Raw genomic sequence first — 17181 nt, forward strand, 5'->3', positions numbered from 1 at the left:
TTTCTTAACATAGGTGCTTATTACCATAAACTTTCCTCTTATAAACTGCTTTTGCTGCATTCTATATGTTTTGTTATGTTGTATTTCCATTGTTATTTGTCTTAAGATATTTTTCAATTTTCCTTTTGGCTTCTTATTTGACCCATTGGTTGTTCAGGAGCATGTTCTTTAATTTCCACGTTTGTAAGTTTTCCATGGCTTCTCCTGTTATTTATTTCTAATTTCATACTGTTATGATTTGAAAAGGTAGTTGATACAATTTCAGTCCTCTTAAATTTCTTAAGACTTGTTTTGTGGTCTAACATATTATCTATCATGATGAATGTTCTTTGTTCACTTAAGAAGAACATGTATTCTGCTACTGTTGAATATAGTATCCTGTATATTTCTGTTAGATCCATTTGGTTTATGATGTCATTTAAGTATATTTTTTTTTTACTGATTTTCTGCCTGAATTATCTTTCCATTTTTGAAAGTCAGATATTTAGGTCTCTTCTTTATTGTATTGCTTCTATATCTCCCTTTAATTATGTTATTATTTGCTTTATATATTTAAGAACTTCAAAGTTAGGTGCATATGTTTTACAAGTGTTATATCCTCTTGAGGTATTGACCCTCTATCATTTTATAATGACCTCTTCTATTGTGGCAGTTTTTGACTTAAAGTCTACTTTGTCTAATACAAGCATTGACATCTCTGTTCTCCTTTGGTTACCACTTGCATGGGATATCTTTTATTATTTATTCACTTTCAGTCTATGTGTTTTCAGAGTCAATAATATATTTTTACAATTATTAGTTTATATGATTTTATGACTTTTAAGGAATATGAAGATAGCACAACAAATATATGCTTATAATTTTTGTCACATTAATCATTGTTATCATTTCTGGTCCTCTTCATTTGTTCCTCTGGATTCATGTTTACCATCTGTAATCATTTCCTTAGTCCAGTCCAGCTTTGCTCCCATCCACTTGTTTGTGCTATTATTGGCAAATATATTACACACACACACACACACACACACACACACACACACGCATATATTATATACACACACACGCATGTATATACACAACAATACATATCATTTTATGCGAATTCCTTTAAATGCATTGTAGAGAAGAAGAAATATATATTTAGACTATTTTTCATAATATAATTACCATTATTGTTGTCCTTTGTTTTTTTCTCACATAGATTTGAATTATCACCTGTTTTCTTGCTATTACCCTGAAATCACATTTTGGTTTTTTTCTAAGGTGGTATGATAACAAACATTCTCAGTTTATTTTCACATGGGGTATTCAGTTTGCCTTCATTTTTGGAAGATAACTTTTCTGAGTATATGATTCTTGTTGGACAGTTTTCTGGGCACTTTGAATGTGTTATCCCATTGTCTTCTGGATCTCACTGTTTCTGGTGAGAAGTTAGAGATTCATCTTATTGGAGTTTGCTCAAAAGTGACAAGCCATTTTTATCTATTACTTCTTTTGAGATTTTTTCCTTATCTTTGACTTTTGAGAATGTTTAGTCTGATGGTCTATTTGTGGCTCATTTTGTGTTTATCCTACTTGAAGTTTGTTCAGCATCCTGGATATATGTTAATATTTTTAAAAATTAACATGATACATTTATTATTATTTCTTTAAATATCCCCCCTCCTTTTCTCCTCTCTCGGTACTCACATATGCATATTTGCTGTATTAATAGTGCTTCACAGTTCACATTTCATTGTGTTCATTTTTCTTCATTCTTTTTCTTTGATTTATCAAGTTCACTAATTGTTTCTTCTGTCAGCCAAATTTACTGTTGAACCCCTAACTGTTACTCCTTCAATTTCAGTTATTGTGCATTTTAACTGTCATTTCCAATTAGGTTTTTAAAAATTTCTCCTTAATCAATGTTTTTTATTTGAGGCAACATTGTCATCATGCCTTCCTTTACTAGTTAAATCATGGTTTCCTCTTGTTCTTTGAACTATTTCTAAGCTAAGCTGAAGTCTCAGTCTGCTAAATTCAATATCTGGTTGCTTTGCCAAAAAGGCTCAATTGCTTGCTTTTATTGGCATATGAATCATACTTTCCTGTCTCTTACCTTATTTTATAGTTTTTGTTGGAAGCTGGACATTTTATATAACATATTTTATCAATTTGAGATACTCTTCTCCCCATCTCCCTAGGGCTTGCTATTATAATGTGCTTCATTGTTTAGTGACTGACTAAGATTATTTTAGGGAAGTGTTATTTCCTCCCACATTGTTAAACCTCTGACAGTGCTCTGAGGGTGTGCAGACTTGGCCTCGCACGCAATCACCCTGGAATGAAAGTTTTGATAGGCACTCTAACTCTCCCAGGTGACATCCACTGTTTTTTTTTTATTTTTAATTTTTTTTGGTATACACATGACAGTAGAGTGTAATTTGACATATTACACATACATGGAATATAATGTTCCATTCTTGTGATTGTACATGATGTGGAATTACACTGGTCGTGTATTCATATATGAATATGGGAAAGTTATATCTGATTCACTCTACTGTTTCTGTTCCCACCCCCTCCCTTCCTTTCATCCCATTTGTCTAATCCAATAAACTTCAATACTTCCCTCCCTACCCCTTATTGTGTGTTAGCATCCACATATAAAAGAGAACATTCAACCTTTGATTTTGGAGGATTGGCTTATTTCACTCAGCATGATAGTTTCCAGTTTCATCCATTTACTGACAAATGCCATAATTTCATTCTTCTTTATCGCTGAGTAATATTCCATTGTGAATATATACCATATTTTCTTTATCCATTCATCTGTTGAGGGGCACCTACGTTGGTTCCATAGCTTAGCTATTGTGAATTGAGCTGCTATAAACATTGATGTGGCCATGTCACTGTAGTATACTGATTTTAAGTCCTTTGGATATAGACTGAGGATTGGGATAACTGGGTCAAATGGTAGTTCTATTCTAAGTTTTCTGAGGAATCTCCATACTGCTTTCCAGAGTGGGTATACCAATTTGCAGTCCCACCTGCAAAGTATGAGTGTTCCATTTCCCCCCATCCTCACCCATATTTATTGTGACATGTATTCTTGATAATTGCCATTCTGATTAGAGTGAGATGAAATCTCAGTATAGCTTTAATTTGCATTTTTCTAATTGCTAGAGATGTTGAACATTTTTTCTTATATTTGTTGACCGATCCTATTTTATCTTCTGTGAAGTACTTGTTCAATTTCTTTGTCCATTTATTGATTGAGTTATTTGATTTTTGGGGTGCTTTTTGAGTTCTTCATATATCCTGGAGATTAATGCTCTATCTGAGGTGCAGATGGCAAAGATTTTCTCCCATTCTGTAGGCTCTCTCTTCATGTTCTTGATTGTTTCCTTTGCTTTGAAGAAGTTTTTTAATTTGATAGCATTCATTTACTGATTCTTGATTTTATTTTTTGCCCTTTAGGAGGAATTTGGTTTCTAAGCTGACACAGTAGAGAGTTGGGTCTATTTTTTCTAGTAGGTGCAAGGTCTGTGGTCTAAGTCCTTGATCCACTTTGAGTTGAGTTTTGTACAGGGGGAGAGATAGTTGTTTAATTTTATTTTGCTACATATGGATTTCCAGTTTTCCCAGTACCATTTGTTGAAGAGGCTAGCTTTTCTCCAGTGTATGTTTATGGTGCCTTGTCTAGTATGAGATAACTGTATATATGTGGGTTTGTTTCTGTGTCTTATATTCTGTACCACTGGTCTTCATGTCTGTTTTAGTGCCAATAACATGTCCTTTTTTTTTTTTTTTTTTTACTATAACTCTGTACTATAATTTAAGTTCTGTTATTGTGATGCCTCCTGCTTCAGTTTTTTCACTAAGCATTGCTTTGGCTATTCTGGGCCTCTTATTTTTCCAAATGAATTTTGTGACCGCTTTTTCTATTTCTATGAAGAACATCATTGAAATTTTAATAGGAATTGCATTAAATCTGTATAGTGCTTTTGGTAGGATAACTATTTTGAAAATATTAATTCTGTCTACCCAAGAACATGGGAGATCTTTCCATCTTCTAAGGTCTTCTTCAATTTCTTTCTTTAGTGTTCCATAGTTTTAATTTTAGAGCTCTTTTACCTCTTTTGTTAGATTGATTCCTAAGTATTTTATTTTATTTTTTGAGGCTATTGTGAATGGGATAGTTTTCCTAATTTCTCTTTCAGTTGATTCATCACTGATGCATAGGATGCAATTGATTTATGGGTGTTAATTTTATATCATGCTACTTTGCTGAATTCATTTATGAGTTCTAGAAATTTTCTGCTGGAGATTTTAGGGTCTTCTAAATATAGAATCATAACAACAAATAGGGATAGGTAGTTTTTTTTCCCCAATTCATATCCCTTTAACTTCTTTCTTCTGTCTAATTGCTCTGGTTAAAGTTTTAAGTTCTGTGTTGAATAGACATGGTGAAACAGGGCATTCTTGTCTTCTTTTAGTTTTTAGAAGGAATTCTTTCAATTTTTTTTCCATGTAGAATGATTTTGGCCTTGGGTTTAACATATATAGGTTTTATACTGTTGAGGTATGTTCCTACTCTTCCTAGTTTTTCTAGTTTTTTGCACATGACAATATGCTATATTTTGTCAAATGCTTTTTCTGTATCTATTGAGAAAATCAAGGATTCTTCTTTTTAAGTCTGTTAATGTGATGAATTACATTTGTTGATTTCCATATGTTGAAACAACTTTGCATTCCTAGGATGAACCCCACTTGATTATGATACAATATCTTTTAAATATATTTTTGTATGTGATTTGACAGTATTTTATTAAGAATATTTGCATTTGTGTTCATCAGATTATTAGTCTGAAGTTTTCTTTCTCTGATGTCTTTATCTGGTTTTGTGTGCTGCTAGCTTCATTGAGTTTGGAAGGGTTCCCTCCTTTTCTACTTCATGGACTGATTTGAGGAGGATTGGTGTTAGTTTGTTTGAAGGACTGGTAGAATTCAGCTGAAAATCCTTCTGGTCCTTGGCTTCTCTTTGTTGGTATGCTTTTGATGGTGCCTTCTATTTCATTGCTTGAAAATGATCTGCTTAATTTTTCTATGTCTTCCTGATTCAATTTGGGTAAGTCATATGTCTCTAGAAATTTGTTGATGTCTTCAAGATTTTCTATTTTATTAGAGTATAAATTTCCAAAATAGTCTATGATTATTATCTGTATTTCAGTAGTGTCCATCGTGATATTTTCTTTTTCATCACAAATTTTAGTAATTTGAGTTTTCTCTCTCTCTTTGTTAGCTTGGCTAAGGGTTTATCAATTTTATTTATTTTTTCAAAGAAATAACTTTTTGGTTTGTCAACTCTTTGACTAGTTTTCTTTTGTTTCAACTTTACTTATTTCAGCTCTGATTTTAATTATTTCCTGTCTTCTACTGCTTTTAGTGTTGTTCTTCTTTTTCTAGGACTTTGAGAACTAATGGTAGGTTATTTTTTTGTTGACTTTTTAGTCTTTTATTGAATAAACTCAATGCAACAAATGCTCCTCTTAGCACTGCCTTCATAATGTCCCAGAGATTTTGTATGATGTATTGCTATACTCATTTACCTCTAAGTATTTTTTTTATTTCATTCCTGATTTCTTCTGCTATCCATTCATCATTTTATTTAGTCTCCAGGTATTTGAGTAGGCTCTAGTTTTTATTTTATCCTTGATTTCTACTTTCATTCTATTATGATCTGATCAAATTCAAGGTATTCTCTCTATTTTTTTTTTTTATTTGCTAAGAGTTGTTTTGTGGCTTAAAATGTGGTCTATTTTAGGAAAGGATCTGTGTGCTGCTGAGAAGAAAGTGCATTAAGTCATTGATGGATGAAACATTCTATATGTCTGTTGTCTAAATGATTAATTGTATTTTTTGGTTATATAGCTTCTTTATTTAGGATTTGTTTGGAGGATCTAACGTGGTGAGAGAGGCATGTTAGTGTCACCCAGTATTATTGTGTTGCGGTCTATTTGATTCTTTAAGTTGAGAAGGGTTTGTTTGATGTATGTAGATTCTCCATTGTTTGGGACATAAATAATTATGTTTTTATCTTGTAGATGTATAATTCCCTTAAGCAGCATTAATGTCCTTCTTTGTTCCTTCTGATTAACTTTGGCTTGAAGACCACTTTATCTGATATGAGGATAGAAACCCCTGTTTGTTTATGAGATCCATGTGAATGATAGGTTTTTTTCCCCATTCTTTTACCTTTAGCTGTGTATGTCTTTTCCTATGAGGTAAGTTTTTGTAGACAGCATTTGGAGACACATTTGCTGTCTGTGTCTTTTGATTGATGATTTATATTCAGTCTTATTGAAAAATGATTTTTATTCCCTGTTATTTTGATTTATTTCTGGTTTTAATTTGAGTTAGTTTCTCCTTTGATTGACTATCTTTTAATATAGTTTCTTCTTTACTGTTTTTCACTTTTATTTTTCGTTTCTTCATCAAATATTGAGAATGATATGTAGTGCATGCTTTCCAGTGTGCATTCTTTTAACTTTGATTTATCTTAGAAGGTCTTTATTTCATTGTCAATTATGAAGCTTAATTTTGCTGGGTATAGGATTGGCTGGCTTTCATTTTCATTCAGAGCTTGGTATATATTATTCCAAGGCCTCCTAACTTTGAGGGTTTTGGGGGGGGTTGTGAGAAACCCGCTGAGGTCTGGATTGGTTTCCCTCTAAATGTAACCTGTCATTTTTCTATTGCACCTTTAAAAATTCTATACTTATTCTATATGTTAGGCATTTTCATAATAATGTGCCTTGTTGTGGGTCTGTTGTAATTTCTTATATTTGGGGTCCTGTTAAGTCTCCTGTATTTAATTTTCCATTTCATTCTTTTGTTTGGAAAATTTCCTTATATTATTTCTTGAAAAGATTGTGAATTCCTGTGCTATTTATCTCCAAGCCTTTATCTATCCTGATAAATCTTAAATTTGGTCTTTTCAGGTTATCCCGTATTTCTTGGATGTCTGTTCATGGTCTCTGAACATCTTTTCTCCATGGTCAATTTTATTTTCAAGATTATATATTTTGTCATCTTTGCCTAAAACTCTGTCTTCCAAGTGGTCTAGTCTGTAGGTCATACTCTCCATTGAATTTTTAATTTTTGTTTATTGATTCCTTCATTTTGAGGATTTCTGCCTGATTTTTCCCCAGAATCTCTCTCTCTATTGAAGTGATCTTTCACTTCCTATATTTTCTTTCTGATTCCACTTCTTACATCATCCTTTACCTTGCAGATCAGTTTAACTATGTACATTTTAAACCCCTTCTCTGATATTTCTTCCACTGGTTTAGATGGATTTTGTTATTGAAGTATCTTGGTTTGTTTGGGGTAATTTGTTCCTTTGCTTTTTCTTGTTCTGTGTCTACCAATCTAACACTATGGGTCTTGGTCAGTGGAGTTTCTACCCTGTGAAATTAGAGTGTTCCTGAAGGTTTCTAGTACTTCACCATTTAGGGGGAGATAAATAATAACAACAACCAATGCAAACAATATACAGCATTAAACCAAGCGATAAACAGAATTTAATTTCCTGCTATGATGTCTACAATAAACAGAAATCTAATGATCATTGTGATTATTTTTGCATTAAATTTATGGATTAAATTTATGGAATTTAAAAATTCATCAACTAATATTTCAACTAACCATAGAGATCCTTAGTATTTCCAAAATATTATGTCTTTGTAGAGCTATATTTAAAGGATGATGGAGGTGGCTCATTGCATCAGCTTACAAAAGTTAAAGATGAATTCACTCTTAACATGCTAAAGGTAAGTCTGAAGTTTTTTTTCAAATCACAGGGAAGTGGTTATCAAAATGCATACATTTAGGCTTGAACAAAGTGGTACTTGCCCTTGAGAGATCCAGTATCTTTTCTTACATAAGGATAGCTGGAGGCCAGAGATAGTGTATACTACCTAGGAGAAAAATAGATGCCCAGAGGTGTCAGGCTTTGCTTTACCACCTTATTAAGATGATACAGAAAAACTGATTTATTGTTTTGGGGGATGTGAGTATTCCATACCCTGTTTCTCATTTCCTCCTCATAGAGATGACAACAGCAGCAGCAGCAGCTATCATTTATTCAGTGCTTACTATATGACAGGCATTTTGCATGGTTATTTAATTTTCATAACTCTATGATGTAGATATTAATCATTTTTTAACTATACTGTGATGAATCATGAGAAAACTAGAGACCTAGTTTATGAAATTCACTAATGTCATGCAAATAATAAAATATAGACCTGGGAGTAGGACCTATTTTTTTTTTTTTTTCATAAGAATCTATGTTCTTAACCAATGTATTAAATTGCCCTAGTATTATATATGTATTACCCTAGTATTATTATGTATTATTATATATGATATTTACTACTTGGTACCAACAAGATTTTAGAGACCTGTTGCTTGAAAGAGTGATTTTTAAAAATTTTCTTCTATGTCAGAATGATATTTACTATTGATTATCTACTGTACAATCTCATTATCTTCACATTACCACAGTTTAACTTGGAATATGGTCTGTCCACATTATTTATGGATCCTGTTTGTTAAATTGTCTATCTGCTAAACATTTTTGTAATCCCCAAATCAGTACTCTTGGCACTTTTTAAAATCATTTGTGGACATGCCCAGAGCATAGAAAAATTTAGAGTTGTCCAACAGACACATTCCCAGCTAAATTGAATAGGGTGATGCTCTGACTTTTCTTTGCAGTTCTCATATGATTAACAAGTATCCTTTTCTACACTTGCATAGATTTCACTGGATATCCCTAATCTGAAAATCCAAAATCTGAAATGCTCCAATGAGTGAAACATTTTGAGTGTCATGTCAGTGCTCAAAAAGTTTTGGATTTCAGAGCCTTTAAGACTTCAGATTTTTGTGTTAAGTACACTTAATTGTATCACATTTTTCATTTTTTTTAAAGTTAGTTGATAATTTTACTACTTAAAATGTACCCAAAGCATAGTGTTGAAATGCTGCCTAACATTTCTAAGTGCAAAAAAGTTGTGCAGTGCCTTACAGAGTAATACTTGTGTCAAGTAAGCTTTAGACCTGAGTTATATATATTTATTTATTCAGACCTGAGTTATAGTGCTATTTGTTGTGAGTTCATGGTTAATGAATCAACAATATGTGTCTATTAAATGTGTCCTTAACTATAAATACACATTCAAGTGACGATATCGATCAGTTGATGAAAGGGTTGTGCCCAGAGGCTTCTAGGGGTTCATCTCTGTACTTTCTCTGAGAGCAGTGGTTTAGTTTTTCATTAGTGTTTATGGCAACTTTCTAGAACTATTGTGAATATTGACCATTGGTCATCTATGCATTAAAGGATAACTATTTTCCTTACTCTTGCTATTACTTCTTGATTTTCTGTTGTCTTTTTCCTTTTTATTGAGTTCTCTTCTCTGATGATTATGTACAGATTTCCATTTAGTCTTCCATTCATTGTTACTTTTCAGACATAAAAATATTTGATAAGAATGAGACATCATTTATGAACATCTGTAATTTTGTGGTGTTTATTCTTTAGTCAGTTTTACTGACAGAAGCTGAAGAAAGGCTGAACTTCCTTGTATCCGAGATGGAGCATCCAGGCCACAAGGACCTGTCTCAGTGTTCTGCTGTTGAGTTGGAGATTGTGGTGGAGGCCCGGCTTCAGTTGGCTGCAGTTGCCCTGCAGAGACACCGGGCAGCACACAGGTGAGTCTCCCCATACACAGAAGAGGCACACATTTGAAGAGCAGCTTCCTCCTCTAGAACACCCAGATGCCTCCTTCTCTGGCATGGTGGGAAGTTATCCTAATTTATGCAAATTTTATGTTTTATAAATCCCAAGATCTATAGGATATACTTGCTTCTTATTATCCAGGGGTATTGTTACACCTAAAACTGCACTGCTCAACTAAGAAATTGCTTTAACACATAGTAACAAGGATGTTTTGTGTCATATAGAAAGAGCTAACTAACAGATGCTTTGGATTTAATTTTTTAAAAGACCAAATCTAAATTCCTTATAGATTTTTAAAGATAAAGCATTTGTAGTATTTTTTTCCCTGAAACACCAACTAAAAATATTAAACAAAAAACTGTTCTGAAAAAAGGAACATCCTCCAAACTATGCTGTGATGAACTATTTAAGAAGCTGGTATAGGTGGCTAAGTATGTAAATGTACTGTGATTGTTAGTGTCAGATCTTTTATTTAACTTGTTCATTGATTCTTTTATTCCCTTATTATCTCATCACTGTGTTCTGATATATGGGCACTGAGAATATAAAGATGAGTAGAATATTCATGTATACATCTGCTCATGGACACATACCATATTTAAGTAGAGGAGTAAAAAATAATACTATTATAATGTTTTTTTCATAATTAATACTATACAAATATACTTTCAAGAATTTTCTATACCATTTGTGATAAATACTTCTATCATGATGTCTTGTGACATGTTCAATAATGATTTATTTAAGAATGCATGTTTCCTATCATTCACTAATTTTTTAATTTATTGTGAGCACTTACCATATGCTGGGTAGTGTTCTGTGCTCTTGAGATATATCAGTGTCATGCTGCTCATATATATGATATAGACAAAATATATAACAGTACTGACACAAAATTCTTTCCTCATAAAGTTTATAGTCTATTAGATAATAAGCAGATGATAATAAAACTTTAAACATAATGAGCCAATTACATAGTGTAACCAAAAGTGATAAGTGCCATGGGGACTATTGGAAGTAGAAATGGGGGAGGAGGTGTTATTTTTCATTTAAAATTGTGTGGTTATAATAAAAAGGATGACTCTGCTTCCACATTCAATGACTGCCAGCTCTCAGGCTCTGCCCTACCTTTCTCTTGCAACTTTCTCTTTCTTATCTGGGCAAGCAGATAAGAAAACCCCTCTTTGGTGTTAGTGGGAAGCTCAAACCATGCAACTCCTGGCCCATGTGTGGGAAACCTTACCCCAGTGCCACCATGGAGTAACCACCATCAAACTCCAAGCCAGTCTCCTTTCCTTGTCCTCACAGGCCATTTTCAACCTTTATAGAGAGCCTAGCCTGCTCCCCATGAAACCTCATGATGTATTCTGTCAAGATTCTCATCCCCTCTTGATGTGTGTGGGGTATACAAGACTGAAGCCTTTTCCATGATCAACTACATCTAATCTGATTTTACACTAGAAACAGTATAGGTTTGGGGGAATTTATAATTTTTTATAGTTTCTAAGTAGAAGTGAAAATCCATAAACTGATCAGTGATTCTCAATATGTGTTCTGCAGATCTCTGGGGTTGTCTCTAAATCCTTTTTAGGTAGGGGGTTGGTGAGGTCAGAGGTACTTTTATAATGAAACCAAGACACCATATGCCTTCTTCAGTGTATCATTTGCACTGATGCTACAAAAAACAACAGTGGTAAAACTTCTGGTGCCTTACCATGAGTCAAAGCAGTGGCAAAAAATTATGCTAGTTGTCATTATAGTCTTTAACTCTACATACTTGCGATTTTGAAAAGCCAGATGCACTTAAGAAGGACCTTTAAGAAGCAGTAGAAATGATTGCACTTACAAAGGCCTGTCCTTGGATGTGTATGCTTCATATCTGGTGGGGATCTTAAGTGTGAAGCATGCCCAGGCATTTCTGCTCTGTACCAAAACTGATGGTAGTCTTGAGGAAGAACGTGATTGAGTTGAGAATTGAAGAAGAGGCTCTTTTCATGGAACACCATCTTTATTTGAAAAAACAATGAATGGACTGTGGTTAGTCAGACTTGAGTATTTGGCAGACATTTTCTTAAGAATGAGCAAAATGAGCAGAACTGATAGGGTTTGTTGCCAATGACAACATTTGAAATTTATAGGAAAATTAGAATTTTGGACAATTTGTGTTTGCCATTTTGAACTTTATAGTTTACCAGTGTTTATTTCTCTGACAAGAGTGGTAGTATTAACAAACTATTTTTTAATTGTGTAATGAAATATTTCTACATTTGTGTGTCTGCATAACTCAGGGAGCTAATATTTTCCAGAGAACCAGTATGCAATGACACAAATCCTAGTTAATAAGGTATACCACTAGATTTTAATGTAATTTAGGAAAAGTTCATCGATATGTGGTATTAGATTCTGTATAACCACAAACTTTTAAGAAACTGTTACTTGACACATTTTGGTATAGTATCAAAGGGAAATATTCACAGTTATTTTAAGAGACTCAAAATTCTCCTTCCATTTCCAACAACTATTTACGTGAGGCCTAATCTTCATATACTTAAAACAGTATATCACTGACCAAATGTATAATGGGATACATAAGTAGATTTTCTCTTGTTCATCCAGATATTAAAGAAAACAGTGGCATTCTTCTCACTAATTTTTTTTTGAAAAAATAGTTGCTTTGCACTAAAATGTATTATTTATATTAATATGTAAAAGGCTCATTATTCTTTTTTTAAAATGAATTAAATATTAAAGAAGTTAAAAATTTGTCATTTTAATTTCTGGTAGGAAAATGTTTATGGAGCTCTCTGGGGGTTCTTAGTAATTTTTAGGGGTGTAAAGGGATGCTGAGATAAAGCTGCAGACAAGCTGATTTACAGTATTGTCACATTTACAGCTATCTTTAAGGGTACAATGGTAGTTTATTGATGGTAAAATAGGCTTTAGCTATTATAAAACAAAATAATAATTTTCCCCACTGAAGTTTAAAGGTAGTTTTAGTATATGATTTCCTATAAAATTGTCTTTCTCCAAAGTATGTCTCAGTGCAACAGCAGTCTTAGTAAATATTTTTTTTTGTCATTTACCTTTATTCTTCCTGAAGCTCTCTGTGTATATTATACCCCTTTGATATGGAGGATCTGAGTGAGGTTTTTGTTGTTGTTGTTTTTTAAGGGAATAATAAGGAAATGAGAAACTAAAGTTTACAAAATGTCCACAGAAAGGAGTCATAATAGAACTTTAATTTGAAGACCACATAGATGTATGCAAATAATATGCTTGTATATCAGAATCACTCCTCTTTTAAATATATGAACCTGACCCTTGGGACAAAACCTGCAAAAACTTGGATATTATTGCCTTTTTGGAGCAGAGTTGTCATTTGGGGGAAACCTACTGTCAAGATGAATGAGTTTTTCTTGCGTGAACTTTACCCCCCATGAGCTTCTGTTTGGGCACTGCTGAGAGTCTTGGACAGTCCCTTTTCCAAATGATGGTTAGCTTGACATTTCCTGATACTTCTAATAAAATTATGTGTCAAGGAAATAGAAAGACACATTCCCTGGGGTGACAGGTAGAGTGAGCTGCATGGATTTTATGAGAACAAACTGACCGTTTTGTCATGAATGTTAATAAGAAATATATGAGATCAAAGTTATTCACACTATATTTCTATTTCTTTCTCTTTCAAAATCCCATTTTTTATTACTAAGTATTTCTTCCTATTTTTTGCATTTAATTTATTGCTGAATGGAAAACCACTTGAGCCTTTTAGTTTTGTCAGAATGAAACTTCCTCCCTTTGGGATTTTAGACTGTTGGTAGTGGGCAGTCCTTCTGTACTTTCTGTCTAGCAGAAGTGGAGAAAGCAGAAAATTTCCAGACCATAACAACTACTGCAGTTTGAATGTTTATCCCCCAGAATTTATGTTTGGAAATTTAATCCCCAAAGGTGTATGTTGATAGGATTTGGAGGTGGAGCCTTTTGGAAATAATTAGGATTAGATTGGGTCCTAATGATGACATTAATGCTTTATAAAAATAGAGAGACCAGAAAGAGCAAGCTTGTTCCATGTGATGCCCACTTCTATGTTATAATCAGCAAGAAGTCCTCACCAGATGATGGATCTATGCTCTTGGACTTCCCAGTCTCCAGAACTATAAACTAATAACACCTGTATTCTTTTTGTAAGTTACCTAGTCTCATGTATTCCATTATAGCAACAGAAAACAGACTAAGGCAGCAACTAAATAGTACTAGTTAGATTGCAACCTACTGGCATGTCCTATATTTATTCAAGTTGTGAGGTTAGCGAGATGCTGAACCTTATTCCTCATTTATCTTATTATCAGAAATTGAGCTTCAGAATCAGAAGAATGGAATAGACACAATTTTCTTCTTCCAGACGCCTCTAGTAGCCATTATGTGCTAGTCTGTGAAGCTACCCAGTAACAGGTGCCTTAAAAACATGTGTAGCCTTAGCAGAATAAGGGAGAGGAAATTTCCTATCTGTATGTACACAGAATCTGAGTTATATCTGTTGTCATTTTCTTGCTTGCTTGTCTCGTTTTATTTTAAAGTAAGGTTAGATCATCACAATATCTTAGAGAATATTCTACAAATATTATAAACCATTTTAATGATCTAGCCAAATATTGGGAGTTTAAAATTTGATAGTTGCTAGAAGGTTCAGTTTTTCTGGCTAACAACTTAGAAAGAAAAATCAGTATAATCTCCTCCCTCCTCCCCTGGCCAACTCAGTGCACGAGTTGTGACAGTACCAGCCAGGTGCAAGGCCGATTGTCCAGTGCTGCTGTTTGCTGAGCATACCCCACTCTCAGTACACGGTCAGCTCCATGGGGGCAGGGAATTTCATCTGTAGCTTTGTCCACTGTCCAAAGACTTCTTCCTGGCATAGAAAGAAGTACATTAAAAATATTTAATACATACTTTTGAACAAATGAGAAATGAAGACCTGATTTAATCCTTACAATCACTGGATTTTACAAAGTCTGCACTTCTGTCATGACCATTCCTATTTTGTAGACTAAAGGATTGATAATTGGAGTTTCCAACATCATATAGCTAATACATGGCAAAGGTAAGATTTGAACTCTCTACGTTTGGAGTCAAGGTCTTTAAAGATTGGATTATCCAAGAGGAATTTAAAAGTTTTTTCCTTAGAAGCAGAAAAAAAAAAATATAATGAAATAATTGAATCTCTAGAACTGACTCTAGTTTTAAAAACTAGAACTGACTCTAAAGTGTCAACTGATTTGTCTGTAAAACATTTTAATTTTTATAAATTTAACTAAAATATTTATAACTGTAATATGTAGGAAAAAGACCCATACCTGTGGTAATATGACAAATTGTTCCTATTATTTTTGTGTGTGGTTGTTAGGGTAAGATTGATAAAAAGACACTATTGATAAGTGGTCAAATACTATAAATCCTTCATCCAAAACAGGAATTATAACTAGTACATAAACACATGGAAAGATGTTCATTATCTTACAAAGTAAAGATAAAGCAATTAACAAATCTAAGATACCAAATATTTCCTGATTGTTTTGTCTTGCAAATTCCCATTGAAATACAGGAGGATCCATCAAGACAGAAGGGTCCACTATCCAAAAACCTGGCCCAGTGCCCTGACACAGTAGGGGGACTTAAAGAAGTACTCCAGCCAATGAAAGAGATATATCTCATAATTCAGAACTTGGGAATTTGTTCCATAAAAATGACTAGTGATGGGCATTTCAAATGAATTTGTGCTGTCTAGATGATGCTTGCATATAACTAAGTGCAAGGGTCAAAATTGATTTCCCCCAAAGCTGAAAGAATATAAAGATAATAATAATGACCTGGGGTAATACATCAGATTGTAGTAACTACAAAATGTGGAAGAGATAGGTAATGAAAGAGTACTAAATTATTCACCTTACATTTTGAAGATCAAAATATTTTGTTTCATTTTATTCTTTGTAAATAGAGAAATGGATTTTTAAAAATGAATTGAGAAGTATAATTTTGAAAGTCCTAAAAATACTGATGTTAGAATCTAAACCAGAATATATATTTTCCACATCAGTGTGGAAAATAAAAGCAAGATTATCATATAGCAAAAGACAAAAAGTAAAGGGAAAAACAAAAGAAGAATAAACATAGAGTATAAAAATAATAGAATAAAACAAGGCATATTAATTATAGCAATAAATATAAAATTACTAAAATTCCCTGTGCTAGAATTTTTTGGTTGCAAGTGACATAATCCCAACTTGAACCAAGCTTCTGATTCAGGTGATGAGAGCAGGGAGGGACAGAAATAAGGCCTAGGTCAAGGGCTTGGTGAAATTGGAGGCCTGAATGCTCCTGGAATTCTCTCATTCCATCTCTTTTCAGCCCTTTGTGTTGATGAGCGGCACGGTCAGCAGTGACTATTAACAATCATAAATATGGCACCAAGTAACACTCTAGCACTATCAGCCAAGTCAGATTTGTTAGAACTGTGGAGAGGCAAAGACTGCAACATGGCCTAATAACTAAGGTGTAGGGGACAGATCCTGGCTTCTCTCTGTATAGCTGTGTGACTTTGGGCGAGTTACTCAACATTTCTGTATCTCCATTTCCTAAACTAGAAAATAGAGATGATGATAATAATATCTACCTGAGAGATTTGTGGTAGGGAAGAAGTGAATTAATTCATTGGAAACAATACAGCACCTGACAGGTGATAAATACTAGTTATCTTATTGAAAAATAAGGATTGTGGAAAGAAAGGAGAAATTTTTCTGTGGTTAGTATGAGCACTTTTTTTTGTACCAAGGATTGAACCCAGGGATGCTCAACCACTGAGTGTCATCCCCAACCTGTTTTCTATTTTTATTTTGAGACAGGATCTCATTCGTTAAGTTGCTTAGAGCCTCACTAAATTTCTGAGGTTGGCTTTGAACTTGTAGCACTACATTTTAAGTTTTTAATATCACATGTTGACCAGAAAAGGAAAAGGCTTAAACGATAAAATTTGAAAACTGAGCATAAATGCATACTCTGAGAATCTAAGACCTGGATTGTACCTTCTTCGTCATCCATGGATGCTGACAAAGCTGATCATGTGCTAGACCAGAAACCTCAATAACTGACCCAAGAGAGGAGGCATACTGACCACAGTCCAGAAATGAGGAAGGCATCTGGAATGAGTAAATCTGATTTCCACCCTGAGGAGATCACTGTGGCTGCTCTCTGGAGCCCAGGAACTACAGCAGGGGGCTGGTTAGGAGGCTACTGCAGACACCAGTCTGGAGACAATGGGGGCTTGGACGAGTACGCATGGAGCTCCTGGGTGGCCGCCATGTTGCGATGGTGGAGCTAACAACTTGCTGAAGGATGCAACA

General features: G+C 33.8%; 1 protein-coding gene across 1 annotated transcript in view; it reads left to right on the plus strand.

Moving 5' to 3' along the window:
• Positions 1–17181, plus strand: part of CFAP54 (cilia and flagella associated protein 54) — a gene marked incomplete at its 5' end in the record, with an annotated part of 326512 nt that overhangs the window by 201988 nt on the left and 107343 nt on the right. The window contains 2 exon segments of the mRNA XM_079142877.1: positions 7732–7814; positions 9590–9759. Coding sequence (XP_078999003.1) covers positions 7732–7814; positions 9590–9759 — 253 coding nt within the window.

This window comes from Sciurus vulgaris (assembly GCF_902686455.1).
Source record: "Sciurus vulgaris genome assembly, chromosome: 5".
NCBI classification, from domain to species: Eukaryota; Metazoa; Chordata; class Mammalia; order Rodentia; family Sciuridae; genus Sciurus; species Sciurus vulgaris.